The sequence below is a fragment of the Taudactylus pleione genome, unplaced genomic scaffold (genome assembly GCF_031769625.1).
Source record: "Taudactylus pleione unplaced genomic scaffold, aTauple2 ptg000007l, whole genome shotgun sequence".
NCBI classification, from domain to species: Eukaryota; Metazoa; Chordata; class Amphibia; order Anura; family Myobatrachidae; genus Taudactylus; species Taudactylus pleione.
Genome location: NW_028284410.1, coordinates 22,007,748 through 22,025,385, shown reverse-complemented (window position 1 = coordinate 22,025,385; position 17,638 = coordinate 22,007,748). Strand labels below are relative to the sequence as shown.

General features: G+C 43.7%; 1 protein-coding gene across 1 annotated transcript in view; it reads left to right on the top strand.

Moving 5' to 3' along the window:
• The window catches only part of NCMAP (non-compact myelin associated protein), a 71,880-nt gene extending 54,708 nt beyond the window's left edge, over nt 1-17,172 (top strand). The window contains exons 2-4 of the mRNA XM_088460577.1: nt 11,444-11,533; nt 14,209-14,293; nt 15,302-17,172. Coding sequence (XP_088316703.1) covers nt 11,449-11,533; nt 14,209-14,293; nt 15,302-15,443 — 312 coding nt within the window. The 5' untranslated portion in view covers nt 11,444-11,448 and the 3' untranslated portion in view covers nt 15,444-17,172. The remainder of the gene's footprint in view (nt 1-11,443; nt 11,534-14,208; nt 14,294-15,301) is intronic.
• Nucleotides 17,173-17,638: the final 466 nt, after the last annotated feature.

Genomic DNA, 17,638 nt, shown 5'->3' with positions numbered 1-17,638 from the left:
ATGAGATGCTGCTAACAATGCACAGCTGGGTGGATCACAGTTGGCCTCACTTGATACCATTCAAACCAACTTCCCCTCCCTGCACCTGAGACTCTGAATATCTTCAGATTAGTCACTTCATTCAGTCGCTGCCCCAGACTTTCCTTTCGTCTGTTAACTTCATTTGAAACAAATCTGTCTCTGTGACCCCCTTGGATGTGGCATGATTTCCCTCCTCTGTAATATGCATTTGAGAACATCTTCGGGCTCTCAATATAGACAGGAGTTGGAATTTTGGGCCCGATTCAGACCCGCTCGCTAGGCTGTGTTCGCTCGTGTCTGCCTATAGTTCACAATGGGCCTGATTCAGACCCACTCGCGAGCGGCTGTCCGCTCGCAAGTGGGTCGATGTTATGGACTGAGCATGCGCACGACGGAGGGAGCTCCGTCGTGCGCATGCGCCAGACGCGACGAGCGAAGGAAAGTCCTTCGCTCGTTGTGTCCGATCAAAGGGGGCGTGCTGTCAATGTTGATTGACAGCACGCCCCCTTTGGTGGGCGTGCCGGGGGCGTGCCTCCCTGACGGGGGCGTTCCCACGGGAACGCCTCCCGTCAGAAGCCGGCCCACTAGTGATGTCAGTGGGAGTGATTTTGGCTCTGATAGAGCCAAAATCACTCCGGAGCTTGCGGTTGAAAACCTCAACCGCAGGCTCCGGCTCGCAAATTCGATGGTCGCGATGGTCTCGACCATCGCGACCATCACAATGCACGCTCGTATAGCCTGTGGGTGGTGACCCACAGCTATACGAGCGTCCAGGAGGACGCTCCATGAAAATGGAGCCCGGCCCTCATTCAGAGCGTGCGCTCTGCTCAGAGCGTACGGCTCTGAATGAGGGCCTATGTGCGAATGCGTATGCATTGCAGTGTGCGAACTTGTCCATGCGTTCGCTCTCTGCACATAGATAGCTCGCTAGACTGAGTGACAGGACAAGCCGTTTGTGGGTGGTAACGGGTTGGTCGGTGGAAACGGGGGAGTGGTGGTGCGAACGCAGGCATGTCTGAGCGTCTCAACGCCGTTTAAGAGACGTGCATAATTAATACGGAGCGTCAAAGTACACGTCACTTGGTTCAATTTCACACTGAAGCACTCGCAGTGCTTGCGGTAGGGTATGGTCAACCACAAGTGCTGTGTTCGCTTCCGATGGTACTCGATGTTACCGACGGTTGCATACACTTCCTGGAGATGATGTGCATAAGTGGGCATCTTAAGACAGGCTAGTGGGCATCTAAATACACACTGCGATTGCACGCCAAGACATAGTGGGTGTGCTAATGCCTTGCTGTGCCATCACGGGATTTGCATACTTTGGCTGCGCATGAACGCATCTAGCAAGCGGGTCTGAATCGGGCCCTTTGTTCTCCCTCTGATCAAGTCGTCTGGCATGAGGTCAGGGAGAGAGTATCCTGCTCTTAGAATTCCACGCTCATTAAGGGAAAAGCTTATATACATACTTATACAGCAATCAACCTCGTCCCTTTTACACACAAATTTAACAGACTGGAATCTTTATTTTTAAGAATGGGAATCCACCCAAACAAAAAACAATAATAGTGAAATATCGTAATTAAATAAGTATTCATCCTCCTTGGTCAATACTTAGTTGAAGCTCGGATAGTTTGGATGGATCTCACTTAATTTTGAATTCCAGTATGGAGTTACATTTACATTAATCCTGTGTGTAATGCTGTACAGATTTTAAGTAAAACAGACATACATAAATCAAAATGAACCAGAACGGAGAACAAGGGTACCTATTGCACTTAATTTACTACAAGTCATCATTGGCGAGTACTTGCATCTGCCCTACATTAAGTGCAAAAGATATGCCTCCTAATATGGACTTAAGTGCTACATTTTGGCACACTTTCTGACCTATGCCTGCATGGGAACTCCCATTCCATTCACACCCCTGTTCTGCATCTCTAGGATGTAAGTGTATATGTGATCAAAATGGGTATGACTCTGCTTTCTTATACCTATGTGCACACACTTTATGGCAATGTGCAGTGCAAGATACGCCATGCAGCGCCGCATCAGGCCCACAATGCTTTACTTTACCCACTAATTGCCTGGTTGATTTTGTACCCACTTAGGGGTGCCAGGCTGAAATAAGGCTGTCTTTGGGCAAATCAGTCACCTGACATGGTAAAAGTGCTGAACTTTACCCTGCAATCCTCACATTGATTTATCTTATTTTCATCCAAGATTAAGATGAAGGGCAGCTTTTATGACCGGAGAAATAATGGGTCACATAATAGGTATTTGACTACTGCAAACAATAGATAGACGGCGCTAATCTAACATAGCATAGCCTAAATAGCCTAAATAGGATCAATCCTAAAAAACATATATCAAACATATATTAGACATGTATTGTACACGAATAAACAAAGAAATACGTTATAAATATAAATATAGCAACCGGTAGGTAATGATCTCCAATTCCCTGTAATACAGGGTGCCAAAGCTCCTTTGCAGATCAGATAATAAACTGTGCACAGTGTAGACTCCACATACAGTGGTAGAAAAAATGTTCCCAGTAATTGTGACACTGTGTAACAAACAGGCCACAGATTGATATTTATAGCAACATTGATATCAAAGCGCAGTACAAGTGCGCTAGACTTCAAAGTGGAGCATATGCTGATGGTCGAGCAGTGCTTGATCTGTAATAGGTGTAAATATAGGGGATCAACAGTACTCACTATCCTCCAATAAACAGGCCACTCCGGTAGTGATGAATAAAGAGCAGCCTCCGTGACCACCACCTGTGTACTAGGCAATGGAACGAATGTCCGACGAGGTCTCCTTCTCTCTGAACCGCTCCGGCGGTCAGTAGTGTGCGGCATCCGTAATCGTGGCGGCTTCCTTGAGCGGTGAATGAAGCAGGGACTGAACCCTCCTGGGTACTGATCCCGTGATGCAGATCACCTGTGTTGCTCACATGTAACTCAGCAAGCCGCTATAGATCAGCCAGCGTGTGAACCGCTGGAGGGGGAAGGAAGGACAGGCAGAAATCTCACACTGCAGCGTGCAGTACAGGATGGAGTCTCACCATCGGATAACACAACTGTGTCCTCAACGCGTTTCTCCGCACCTGGCGGCTTTCTCAAGAGGCGGATGTATAACACTTTCATTCTCCTATACTCCACCAGGATCCTACTACCTCACTGCTAATCCTTCCTCCCACCCCCCTCTCCATGTCACTTCACCCCACATCCATCCACATATCATTAAGCTCCCTTCCTGCCCACCTTCTACTGGCTCCCCTTCTAGCACTGGAGATCGCACCATCGCTACACTCTATTCAGCTCAGTCCCCCAAATCAATCTCACCTCCACGCTACAGCAACCCTGATAATCTCATTCAAATCTCTCCAACAAACTTTGTCTCTCTATCCTGTGCCCTCTGGAATGCCAGGTCAGTCTGTAATAAACTGGTCCCAACCCATGACCTTTTCATCTCCAACTCCCTGAATCTCCTAGCCATTACTGAAACCTGGATTTTACCCTCTGATACCACTTCTCCTGCAGCTCTCTCCACTGGGGGCCTCACCTTTTCCCACACCCCACGACCTGGGGGTCGCCATGGTGGTGGTGTTGGGGTCCTTCTATCTCCTGGTTACTCATACCAACTCATTCCCTCTGAACCATCCCATACATTCTCTACATTTGAAGTCCATGCTTTATGCCTCTTCCACCCAGTACACCTCCGAGTAGCGGTCATTTACCGTCCCCCTGGCCCTCCCTCCAAGTTCCTTGACAACTTTGCTTCCTGGCTCCCTCACTTTCTCTCCTCAGACCTTCCCTCCATTATCCTAGGTGACTTCAATATTCCAATTGATATCCCCACAGAATCCTCTGCCTCCAAACTCCTCACCCTCACATCTTCCTCTCTCCTTCTGCTTGCTCCCATTTTGCCCACCTCATTAACCTCTCCCTCTCATCAGGCACTGTTCCTTCTGCATTCAAGCATGCCCCATTCTTAAAAAACCTACCCTTGATCCTAACCTTCTTTCTAACTACCGACCCATCTCTCTCCTCCCTTTTGCCTCCAAACTCCTTGAGCAGATTGTCTACAAACGCTTTACCGCTTTTCTTTCCTCCCACTCCCTCCTTGACCCTTTTCAGTCTGGCTTCCGTTCTCTCCACTCCACTGAAACTGCCCTCACAAAATTCAGCAACGACCTCCTTGCTGCCAAATCAAAGGGCCACTACTCTCTTTTGACCTCCATTATCTTCTCTATGCTGATGATACTCAAATCTACCTTTCCTCCCCTGATCTCTCCCCCTTTCTTCTGACTCGTATCTCCAACTGTCTCTCTGTTGTCTCTTCCTGGATGTCCCAGCCATTTCTTAAACTTAATATGGCTAAGACAGAGCTGATCGTCTTCCCACATAACCTCACCTCCCACTATTGCTTTATCAATTGATGGAATAACTATCTCATCTAGTCCCAAGGTGCGCTGTCTTGGAGCTATTCGGACTCATCCCTCTCCTTCAAACCACATATCCAGAACCTCTCTTAGTCCTGTTGTTTCCATCTCAAAAATATTTCTAAGATCAGACCCTATCTCACCCAGGATGCTACAAAAACCCTCATACACTCACTGGTCATCTCCAGAATGGACTACTGTAACCTCCTCTTATCTGGCTCCCCAAATCCCATCTCTCTCCTCTCCAGTCCATCCTTAATGCTGCTGCACGGCTTATCTTCCTCTCCAAACGCTCTACATCTGCCTCCCCTCTCCTACAAGCCCTCCACTGGCTCCCCTTCCCTTTTAGAACCCAATTTAAGATTCTCACGCTTGCTTACAAAGCCCTCACCCAATCTACCCCCATATACATCTCTGATCTCATCTCCCTTAACTCTCCTCTCCGCTCTCTTCGTTCAACTAATGCACGCCGCCTTTCATGCCAGCTGATTATTTCCTCCCACTCCCGCCTCCAAGATTTTGCCGCACTGCTCCCCACCTCTGGAACTCTCGCCCTCTCCCCATCAGACTCTCCACCTATTTGCAATCCTTCAAACGGGCTCTCAAGACCCACTACTTCATCAAAGCCTTCCAGCTATCATTCTAACTCCCTGCTACATGCTCCTTCCTCCCCATCTACCCCATCTGTGTCACCCCTGTTTGTCTTCCCCTCCCTTTTAGAATGTAAGCTCTTACGAGCAGGGCTCTCTACCCTCTTGTGCTTCTCCCTACTTTAGTTTCATCTACTTCTTACTCACCACTAGGGCACCTAACACTTGGTTGCTTATGTTCTGTTAAATTATATCTTATGTTTTTTAATTTTCGTGACGTTATCAAAAATTATAAACATATTGATCAAGCATATATGAAACACGGGCAAATGTCAGATCACAGCTTGCTGGAAATCTCCTACTCTACCCTAACTATCTGCTACCATTAACACTATCTGGTCCACCTATAGATTAGAATGCATTACGTCAGTTATTCATGACACCCCAGACCACTTTATTAAAGTATGGTCCTATTGGACAAGTCATTTTGAGGCTGAACCTCCTCTAACCACTATATAGCCTCGATCTTCCCATACTAAGAGCTGATGGTACTTCTCCTTTTTTTCTTCTATACCCTCTCAGATTGACCGATTATTTGCCCAACAATGTTAACCCTCAAATGCTGCTATTCACTTGAATCTACATTAACTCCTGCGCTTTAATACCTTGATGTATCATTGTAATTAGTATAATAGAGGCAAACATACTCACTTGTTTACTTTTGTTATGTCGTAGTTCTCTTTGTAAAGTTTTGCATTGGTTCTTCTATATCTACCACATAACATTTTCTGTAATGCTATTTCAATAAAAAAAAAAAAAAAAATGTATAAAAATGTAACATTATGCCTTGATATTTCCACAAATCCTGTACTTCAGTTAGTTGGCATATGACAGCAGATATTGCAGCTTAAAGAAGACTGAGAACAGCCAATAGCAGTATGATTCATTTGCCGTGGTATTTTGTGATACGCTCGCATAAGTGTCAGTAAACTGCAACAATAAAACTAGATATTAATTGAATGCATACAATTTAAAAAAAAGTAATTTTAATGACAACATTTCTGTAAAGGCACTGGGGGCCTCATTCAGAGGCGGTCGGAGGATGCAAGCGGTCGCTCAGAAACTGGGCGGCCACTTGCATCCTGACCGGCCGCCTCTGTTTCGGTCGCTAGGCTGTGGGTTAACACCCACAGCTCTAACAACCGCTCGGGTGATGGTCGCGATGGTCAGAGACCATCGCGACCATCGGGGCTTACGACAAGACCCTAGGGTAGGGTCTCACTTGTCGTAAGCCCCGGAGAGCTTCTGGCTCTCCACTGACATCACTAGTGATGTTAGTGGGGCCTCCCCCAAACGGCAGGCGTTCCCATGGGAACGCCTCCGTTTGGGCTGCCACCCCCCCGGCCCACCTTCCAATCGACAGCTCGCCCCCTTTGGAAAGAGACCCGATACGACCGGCGCTGTCGGTCGTAGCGGGTCTCACGCATGCACACGAGGGAGCCGGCTCCCTCGTGCGCATGCGCACTGGCAAAACATCGAGGCGGTCGTAGACCGTACAGCCGCCTCTGAATAAGGTCCTATGTTCCTAATCATCTGTACAAATAGGAAGTGAATGTTAAATAGGAAAACAAAAAATTACCTTTTATAGGTAGCCAGGAGAAAATGTAATATGAGATTTAAAGGAGACATTGAGGAAATTGTGTATTATTTATTGGATGTAAAAACATCAAGCCATGTTTGCACAAGGGAAACGCAGACATGAAGTGTTTTATGGCCTCTGTTTCTTTACCAGTGTGTGTGTTCTAATACAGAGCCTCATTGTATGTTATTGAGCAAATATAATGAGCTTTTTATGGAGACCGGCAATGCACCATAGACCTGCAAGCAGCACATCAGACTTTCAAGGGCTTTTTCCCTAAGAAAATGATAGCTCATTAGAACTCCTGGAGAAGACATCCTTGTTGAGCATTATAGCTCATAATCCAGGACGTGATTTACTTTTCATGAAGGAAGAACCTTATGGGTTCTACAAACATTGTATTTATTTTTCTCTCGTAGCTTAACTATAAAGTATACTTGGCCCTTGACAAAGGGCCCCTGATTTTGTTGAATTGCCTGTCATCACCTACCAACATGCAACAAAAGCCAGTGAAGCAGCAGTATTGCTCATGTTGTTGCAGCAAATTACATGAATAAAAGTATCCAAATTTACCAACCCTACTAATACTGAGAATAAATGAGACCTCCAATTACTAATGGTGTCGTACATTACATGCGCACCTTGGGCCTCATTCAGAGATGGACAGATTTGCAGAGTCGCACACAAGCTGCTATGCAAATCCGTCCATCTCCAATGCAAATACAGAAGAAGGTGTCAGACACCTCCCTGCTGCATTTGCGATCCCAGCACGGACGTTGCAGGCTAGGATCACCCTCGCGTCCAATGGTTGCTCCTTTGGTCAGGGTGTTGGAGCTGAAGCTTCCCGCAAACTGACCGGGTGCTGGTCACGTAAGAGGCCAGGAATCTGCATCCATCAATGCAGACCCTTGCCTCGTCTCTCCCTGAAAACCGACTCTCACCCCCGTTTCCGGGAACGGTGACCAGGGACGCCCCCCAAACAACTTGGGGGGGGGGTCTGCGAGCGAGTTCGCAGGACCTGTTCTGCACATGCTTTTGTGCTAAATAAAGCCCTATCTATATTCCCCAACTGATCATAAGATGATCTGCAAACATGTACATTCTGCTGAAAGCTACTTTTAAACGTATCTACTCTTCAGCAGCACTAAGGCTGGGTACACACTGACACAAAAACCTGCAATGTGATGCCCAAATCTGCAAGATCTGGTGAACAACTGCTCGATATATTGTTCACCTGCACCATTCACCTTCCTTGTATCGGCAGCTGGGTCACTCGATCGGTCATGCATTCACGGGTGACGGAACAACCCTGATGTCGCCACGCGCATAGTGCATACACACTGGACGATATATCGGTCCAATTCGGCATATTGTCCGAGAAATTGCCTTGTGTGTACCCAGCCTAAGGGTTATCTGTTTTACAGAGAACTAACTGTACATTGTTGCAACAAAGAAAAAAAATAGGCTGCTTAGCAAGTTCTATTGCAGGAAGGGTATAAGATAGAATTCAGGGATTTAAAACGGGATGCAGTCAAGAAGCCGGCGGTCGAAATGCCGACCGCCGTCTTCCCAACTTTCAAATCCCAGCAGGGGACTAATGACAGGCATCGAAATCTCGACGCCTGTCATTATACCTACGCCAGGAGCCCAATGCCCTGCATACCGAATGAAGGTGCGCCGGGTGCGGACAGCCACAGGGGGGAGGGTTAGGTTAGGGGCTCCTGGGGGGGACTTAGGGTTAGGCACCCCCCCACGAGGGTTAGGCTAGGTAAAGGGAGGGTTAGGGGTAGGCACCCTCGGGGGGGAGGTTAGGGTTAGCCACCCTCCTCCCCAAGGGTTAGGTTTAGGCACTTACGGGGGGAGGTTAGGGTTAGGCTCTTTGAGGGAGGTTAGGCACCCCTAAGGGAGGGTTAGGGATAGTCAGAAACTTACCTTTGTCGGGATCCTGCTGTTCTGCTTTCCGGTGTCGGTATAACATCCGCCAGGTTAACATCCGGCGCTATTTCATACCAATTCTTTTAAAACAAGGCATTTTGATTTGACTGGTTCTGAAAAATTTACAAGTTTCAATGATTCACATATCTATCAGCTTGCAAATCGGTCCAGATTCACCTGAATTTGGGACCAGGTTTGTCAGCGAGTGATTAGTCTTGTTATCACTCGTTACTAATTTTAAATGGTGCTCCAACCAATCAGCTACTATCTGTCATTTGTTTGACAAATTACAGGAGCTGATTGGTTGGAGCACCATTTAAGATTAGTAACGAATGGTAACAAGACTATCACTGATTGATAAATCTGGGCCTTGGTAAGTTGTCTCAAGTACAGGCAGTATTGAGAGTAAAAACCTTGTTCTTCTTGGATTGTTTTATGGAAAATGTCTGTGAAAGCTGTTGTGATTGTGACTTATCAGTAGCCTGGCATCTAACTATACTAATTCATACTCCCTAAAAAATTGGTGATCTCCCTTCGGAGTACCAATCTCCTTGAGTCCATACCAGGTGTGCAGCTGAACACAGTGATGATCTCATCACTTTCTGCCCACCAGGGAGGAAACACTGGGGAGAAGAATGAGGATGTGTGCTACAACATATATACTGTATAAAAATGCCAAATGACAGTCATGTCTCAGACATGTGCATTGGGAGGAGTTGGGGCCTGCCCCCAGCTGCTCTCACTGCTGCGACGGAGACATCACAGAGGAGAGGAGAACTTGGCACATGTATAGCAGGTTAGGATTTGAGACAGAGTTGGGGGACGGAAGCAGGTCCAAAACTACTAGTGCTCTATGCGTACATATTAAATTAGTTTGTGCACACATGCTATATATACATCCATCATTCTCTGACAGCCCTATATTGACCCACAATATATTGGAGGTCAATAGATATGTATAGCATTGTTTCCATTGTACGATTTCACCATATCCTCATATAACCCCTTTTTATATAATTCAGTACTTTTTGAACAGTTTAAAAAACTTTAAAAACTGTTCCCTATTGTAATACACCTAAAATAACTGTCAAACCTTGCCATTACCTGTCATTTTATAGACCACTAAACACAGAAGATGAAGTTTTCATAGATGAATTATTGAGGTAAAATACGTTTTTCAGTTTTACGAAGAGATTCAAGATCTGGCTAACAAGTTTCAGCGTATACTACCCCTGGTGTAGTGTAGAACAAATATTGCTGAAAACACCTAAATGGCCATGTAACATATCTTCTACCTCATCTTCAAAAGAGTGTAACAAATCTTAGAAACAGGCGTCTGAGTTTCTGGTCAGTCACTGGCCAGACCACTTTGTATCATACATGCCTACTTTTAGTTTCTCCCAGAGGGGAGAAGCATCTGATGGATGCTGGGGCGTAATGCCGTGATTCGTGAGTCTAAGAAGAGGTGGCGGGGCCAAATCTCATAGAATCGCTTCATATTAGCCCCGACCCCTCGTCATATACCCGCAAACACGGCATTATGCTTCCCGTCCCTCCCATTCATTAGGAAGTGAGTGTGACTCTTCTAAAATTCAGGAATCTCCCAGACATTTCTGAAGAGTAGGTAAGAATGCTTTGCATGAATCCATCCATCCACACAGGGCGTTTTTGCACAGCACGTCACCAAAGCTGTAACAAACTTTGCCGGATAAGTTAAGTGGCTCTACTTGCTCTTTAAAGGAAACTTGTGACAAAATATAAACCACATCCTTCAGGAAGTATAATAGCATACAAGTTGTCTATATTCAATCTACAGGTTAATTATATAGACCCCCTCCCTGGTGAAAAATGTTATTGTGCGATCACAACGTCATAAGAAACTCTAGTAACCCTTTTGCTGCAAAAACAAAATGATGGGCTAAATTGGCAAATATTTGCAGATATAATTCCTATCCCATTTATATTCCTTTTCTACATACACTCAGTGGATGTTTTACCCTAATGCTCCTGCCATCTCTACTGGCTAACTAACTCTAGTTCTCTTTGTGTTATAAACCCAGCATCATTAGATTTGAATTGAACAGCATAAATAGATAGCAGAGGGAGTCGTCATTAAAAAGGAGGCCTTACTAGGCCTCACTGTCTCCCGAAGATGGCTACAGGAGTGGTACACTCCGCTAGAGCATGTCTGCCAACACTGCCCATTTTGAGGTGTGGTCTTGCAATAATATGGACATGGTTTGGGAGGTTCTAAATGTGTTTGGACAGTTCTGGGCATGGTTTGGGAGGATCATGGAAGAAGCGTACAGTATATGTGTCCCCATTTTTCTTTTGTTGGGAGATGTATTAGAGAGTATACTTAGCGATACATTCCTTGAAACGCTTTGGCAAATTTGAATCCTAAAAACATTACTCTTGTAGGACTAAGGAGGATAGTCATCCCTGAGTCACGTAATAGGATTATCCATAGGACAAGGCAGTTTCAGGGATTGGGGAAAAGAGGCTTTCTAGAACATGCAGGTGAAGGGGTTATGCCAGTTTTCAGTGAACATTATATTTTGTTCTTAGTAACAGATGGAAATATTACTGTGCATATGTTTATGGTATGATAATAGTATGTACTTGCTAATAACAACACATGTAGATGTTACATTTTGTTTGCAGATGTGTTTTCAGATCTTTGTGTTACTAATACATTTCTAGTAGTCCTATGATATTGTTCTCAGAAGGAAGTACTGTAGCTTGTTATTTGCCATAGCCTACAAAATATATTTCAAGGTTATCTCTACTTTTTTCCCTACACAGTTGTCATGGCAACGATACCTCTATTACTGAATACAACACTATCGCCGGTAAATACAACGACAAAGTCAAAGGAACAGATTCTTTATCAGAGTGAGTACAGTATATTTGTGAAATTGGCATGAAGTTTTTTTGTCATCAAAGTGAAGTTAAATACAGCATACCTCCCAACATGACCCTCTCCAGGAGGGACACAATGCTCTGGTCCTGGACTTCCCTGGTAAGAGGCGGGGCTGCAGCGCAGTTCAAAATTCAAATAGGGGAGCCACACCAACTGTCCTTTCACATGCTGCCAAACATCACTGCTGGGACTCACTGGCAGTTGGTGTGACTCCCCTATTTGAATTTTGGACTGTACTGCAGACCTACTGGGGGGCATCTACTAGACGATTTTATCCCTGTCCAACCTCTTAACGATTTTCCCTTGAAGTTTCCCTTGAAATATGATCTTCCACTCTGAACAATTTGCAAAAGATTTGCAAACGATTTGCAAAAGATCTAACAATAAACTATGTTGTTTTAATCTGTGATTGAGAGCTTTCAACTATAGTGGGCAGATAGTGGTTCATCGTTTGATCGTTCAGCGTGAACGATGTGTAAACGATTTGTAAGCAATCAAGTGAAATTGACCTGCATGTTCAGTCGATGGAGGAGACGATCAAACGACCAGCGGGAGCGCGCGTCGTACATCGTTAGAAACAATTACTGCACGATTTGCGAACGATGTTTGAACGATTATCGAACGATTTTATCATTATCGTTCAATCGTTCAACTTTATCGTCTAGTGGATACCCCCCTTACCTCTGGAGCCACCACCAATCATAAATAATCAGGGAAGTCCAGGACCAGAGGTATGAATACAGTATGAAGGAAAAAAACTTCCCCAGACTAATGTGAAATATTAATCTTCAAACTGTAATAAGTACTTAGTAGATTTTTGGCTAGGCTAGATTAAACCTGTTTAGTAGTTAATTTATTGGTGCTAGAAGGGATAGAAACAGTACTGGTCATATGAAACCTATCAGTGGTATCGCTACCAGATTGCTAATGTGCATAGGGGCGTTTTAAGTGCCCATGTGCATACTCAGTACAGGCCTCCTCTCTGGCAGCGCAGTAGATTCTGTCTTGGTGCCAGAATCTTCTCCGCACACGCGGGTCTCTGGGAAAATGTCTCCCGCGCCTTATTCCCAGGAACATCTCTACTGCGCATGCGCAAGTCACCGGTCAACTGTTGCCACCATTTTTCCTGTGATTTTTGCTGCTATGTAGTGCCAGCCCAGCGCTGCAGAGCAGCATTCTGGAGGATGTGGAGAGGGAAGTATAACTATATAAGGGTGCAGGGTGTGTGGTGTGGGCCCCCCTGGACCCAGGGGCCTGTGTGGACCGCACACCCTACCCCCATTATAGATATTCCCTTGCTTGTGCATCACCAGCCAGGAGAGGGGAAAACAGCTAGTGTAAGCTCAGCAGCAAATTGAATACCTGCTCAGTATGTGCAGGGCCTGATTCAGAGATATACGCTAATGTTATGTTAGTTGCGAATGTGTACTCAGTGGCGATAATATGGCTCACAACACTTTTTATGAAAAATTACCTATGCACCAATGTTCATAAATGTCTCCATTTTTATGTATAGATGTGTTACACTAGGTTGTCAGTCACTGTAATTGTTTTCAATTCCATTTTGTCTGTGTTTCCCCACTTTTGAAACTGTTATATAGGCGATAGCAAAGCTCCATTCAAATGGTGGCCTGAACAAGTTGATTGTATGAACTTTGTTTATTTTTAGATGCATGTTTGTTACCACCATATTTCCATTTCCATTTGATAGTTGTCTTACATAGCTATATTGTTTTGCTGATATACCTTTTGTCCTTTCATTGTCCATGTCTCTGCAACCTTCTGTTGCTTCGATTACCCTCCTTACAACATGGCACTTCCTGCTCTCTTCTCACTCATGTCTAAAACATGGCACTTCCTGCTCTCTTCTCACTCATGTCTAAAACATGGCACTTCCTGCTCTCTTCTCACTCATGTCTAAAACATGGCACTTGCTCTCTTCTCACTCATGTCTAAAACATGGCACTTCCTGCTCTCTTCTCACTCATGTCTAAAACATGGCACTTCCTGCTCTCTTCTCACTCATGTCTAAAACATGGCACTTCCTGCTCTCTTCTCACTCATGTCTAAAACATGGCACTTCCTGCTCTCTTCTCACTCATGTCTAAAACATGGCACTTCCTGCTCTCTTCTCACTCATGTCTAAAACATGGCACTTGCTCTCTTCTCACTCATGTCTAAAACATGGCACTTCCTGCTCTCTTCTCACTCATGTCTAAAACATGGCACTTGCTGCTCTCTTCTCACTCATGTCTAAAACATGGCACTTGCTCTCTTCTCACTCATGTCTAAAACATGGCACTTGCTGCTCTCTTCTCACTCATGTCTAAAACATGGCACTTGCTGCTATGAGCATTTTAAAGATATTGTCTACAGGTCGGTCTTCCCCCACAGTAGATGAATATTGATGTACTAAAATATAAAGAAAGGTTATAAATCAAACTTGTTTTTAATCTTGCCCATCGTGTCAATACCATCTGCAAAGCAACCCTTCAGTAAGGCTAATCAAAGACAAAAAATATAAAACCCTGTCACTGGGCAATGCTTCTCTCGGCTACAATCATTTTAAGTGTTAAATGAATATCACAGCATGTATATGTTGTCTGCTATAGACTGCTTACCTGCTTTACTTCCATTTATCTTTCAGGTGCTGGTGCAATAGTTGCTGCTATTGTGGTGGGCGTAATTATCATATTTTCACTGGTGCTTGTTGTCCTCAAGATGTACAACAGGTAATTAATATTTAGATCAGTGAGGTCGAAGTATCTACATACATAGAGCCACATTAATGATATAAGTATATACTTGTGAACTGAAAATTGTGGTCAAAAACAGTATCAGACAATAAAAATGTACTACTGTTACTATTGTTTACCATACTTACCAAAATCAAGAAAATAGTTGAATTGCAGAACATTGTTTCCCCGTGTATTAGGTAAGTGGTTTCATAAAGATGTGTCTCTTTCAAGTGAATTGCTGGACCAAACTGATCTTAGTTAGAGAAATGTAATTAATTCAATAAAAAAAGCCTTTTCCTAACAGTTTAATTCTAACTAATACAGTATCTAGCCCAAGTTCTAAATCTGAACCTATCCCAAAGTTTAGCCTAATGGTGGGAACACACTAGACTATATGTTGCCCGATTTGGCGGATCGGGCCAACATATTGTCCACCTTGGCCAGTGTGTACCCACTATGAACGACACTGCGCGCTCTCGCAGGGTTGTTCATCGCATCAACAGATTGAGCCTTCATGCAGCTCAATCTGTCAATCACCAGATCGTGCGGTGTCAAACGACCGCACAATATGTCATCCATCGCATCATTTGTCAGCCGGGTACACACATCATCTAAAGTGTACCCGGCTTTAGAGATATCATGAGCCCACAACTCAATCCAAGTTAAGGTCCTAAACATAAACCTAACTCAAAGTGTAAAAGTGTTCCAATCGTGATAGAATCTGAAATTATAGAAATGCAAGTACTTTGCTTTTTGGGAAAACTTGATACACTCTGCTTTAGTCATAGAGATGTCACTGACATCTTGTGATTTGCAAAGTGGTGTAGGGGTTATCTGGGATCCATTAAATCACAACTGAATTTTTGTGGTTTGTTGTTTAATGGATCCTTAAATATAGAATATTAAACAATTAGCCTTTAGTATTTAAGTTGAATCACCTGACCTATGACTTATAATTGTAATAAATGTATTTTGATGCATATGTTATTCTTAATGTGACAGGCGCAAACGGACGGAGAGGGAATTGGGAATGAAAAGCACCAAAACCACAAATACACCAAGCACACGAGCGCACAACAGTTCCATCAGCCAGCCAACGTCTTTAACATCTGTCCCACCCGATATCCACCTTGAGAATCGATGACTAATGATGATCCGTGCTTCGGGAAAATGAAGTTGAGCCTTTATTTGGATGACGATTTAAGTTAGTTTGTGACATTGATTTATAATCCCAAGAACTGGATTTAAACACAGATTCAGAATGTGAGAAAATGGCTCCGTTTTTTAAGATTGGCCATCCCTGTATTAACCGCCATCCTGGAATCAGTAAATTGATACTTTCTTAGCTATCAACCGTTAAATAGAAAATCAAGAATGCCACAGTGACAATACCTGGTGTGTACATATTATGGCAATGGACAGCCTCATTGCGCCAAAATGTCTCTTTTTCTGTTAAGTGTTTTGTTTTTAGGCAAATCAAGGGAAATGTAGCAAGTGTGCCTGACTCACTGGTTAGTTAGACTGAGGCACATTTCTCAAAACATGACGGACTTCCTGATGGCTTATATGTATATTTATATTTATATATAGAAAGAATGGTTTTTTTGTGGATAGTTGGACAATTTCTTTTAATCTGTTGTCACCCAACCTTTCATTCCCCTGTACCCATTCATGGGAATAACTGTGTGTGTTTTGAACAGAAAAGCAAGCTAAGCAATATCACCAATATAAATGTATTACCCGGGTATCTGAGCAGCATCTCAGGGATGTGAGTAATAACATGTCACAGAAGTGACCAAATCATGGAGCTCACCTCCCTCACTGTAGTATGTCTGTTGAAGATACTGGTATTATTGTGTGACTGTATCATGGATAAATGAGACCAATGCATTTAGGCAGGGCAGTGCCACTGTCCCACCAACCAGCGTGCCTATACCCACTTGCAGGAAGCTGTAAGGGTGGGGGAAGGGGGGACATCACCATAGTGAATAGGTGCTGTGCTCACCAAATATAAGCTGGGGGTTGGCTATAGCACTGGTTGACATTGACCACACCTGACATTCCGTGACCATGGCCCCAACTTGGCCTGACCACACTCCTTTTGATATTGATTATCTCCGCCACAATGCTGGAGGTACGTGTGTGTACATAGTTTGGGGGGTGGGGGCATAATTAATTTACAGTAATGTTTTCATTTGTAGTTTGTATGCATTTCACAAATGTGACTGATATGATTATTATGATATCACTTTTACAGATTAAAAATAGGGATTGTACAATCCTCAGCATTCCTACTGTTGCAGTACTAAATCACCCACAATGCTTTGCAAACCGTACTAAGGATCTTGGGAGATAAAAATTAACAACATCATCCATCTTTCTTTCTGAGTAATATTGTTTTTAGAAATGTTGCACATCAAAGTGTTTTTTAATGTTTTTAACAGATACAGGTGTCATACAGACAGACACAACCGCACAGCACAGCACTTTGCTTATTGATAAACTCAAACATGAAGAATGTAGTCTAGCCTTATACCTAGGTAAAATGGCACCTGTTTCCAACATTCATCTGGAAAACACTGATATGTACAGGGTAGACTGGAGCAAATAGTTCCATTAGCCAAAATGAGCTTTGTTAACTGATTAACACATTCGTTGCTTGAACATTTAGATGTCCTGAAAAGCAGCTCTAGCATTGAATGGGTTAAACTCAGGGACTTTCTACAAAGCCCAAAGCGGTTTGATTTTTGATTTGTTAGTCTTTCCGTTTGTTATTAGATAACAATGCTGCTTTCATCCTTTTTGTATACTGATGTAAAATGCTGTACATTACATCAAATGCTCAGTGGTTGCAATAAAGTTCTTCCAGAGTATTCCACAGTGTCAAGTGTATGTAAATGTGTGGTTCCAATGCGAGTAACAGTACACAAAAGTACTGTAGGGGAGAGGAGACACAGAATGGCAGGGTGGGTAAAGAGGGTTATATAGAAGTTTTACATATAAGAAGTTTGGGAAATGGGTAAAGAATAGTGACTGAAACTGTGTTTAAGTAAGAGATAAATAGCTGTAAATCCTAAAAGCAAGCAGCAGTTTAATACATATCTGCACTCAAAACAAATTTTAAAAAAATACCTGCAAAATACGGATGAGGAAGGTAAACCTTCCTCATCTAAAAGTATCTAAAAGCTTTAGGGAATAATCAATACAAATATTAATGGAAGGCAGTAATACTGTTTTAAAAAAATGGTTCCATGTTAATGTCTGATAGGAAGTGGAAAGGTTACACCAGCCCGAGAATAGAGGTAATGAGATCGTATGCCTCCGTCACACTCCCCTCCA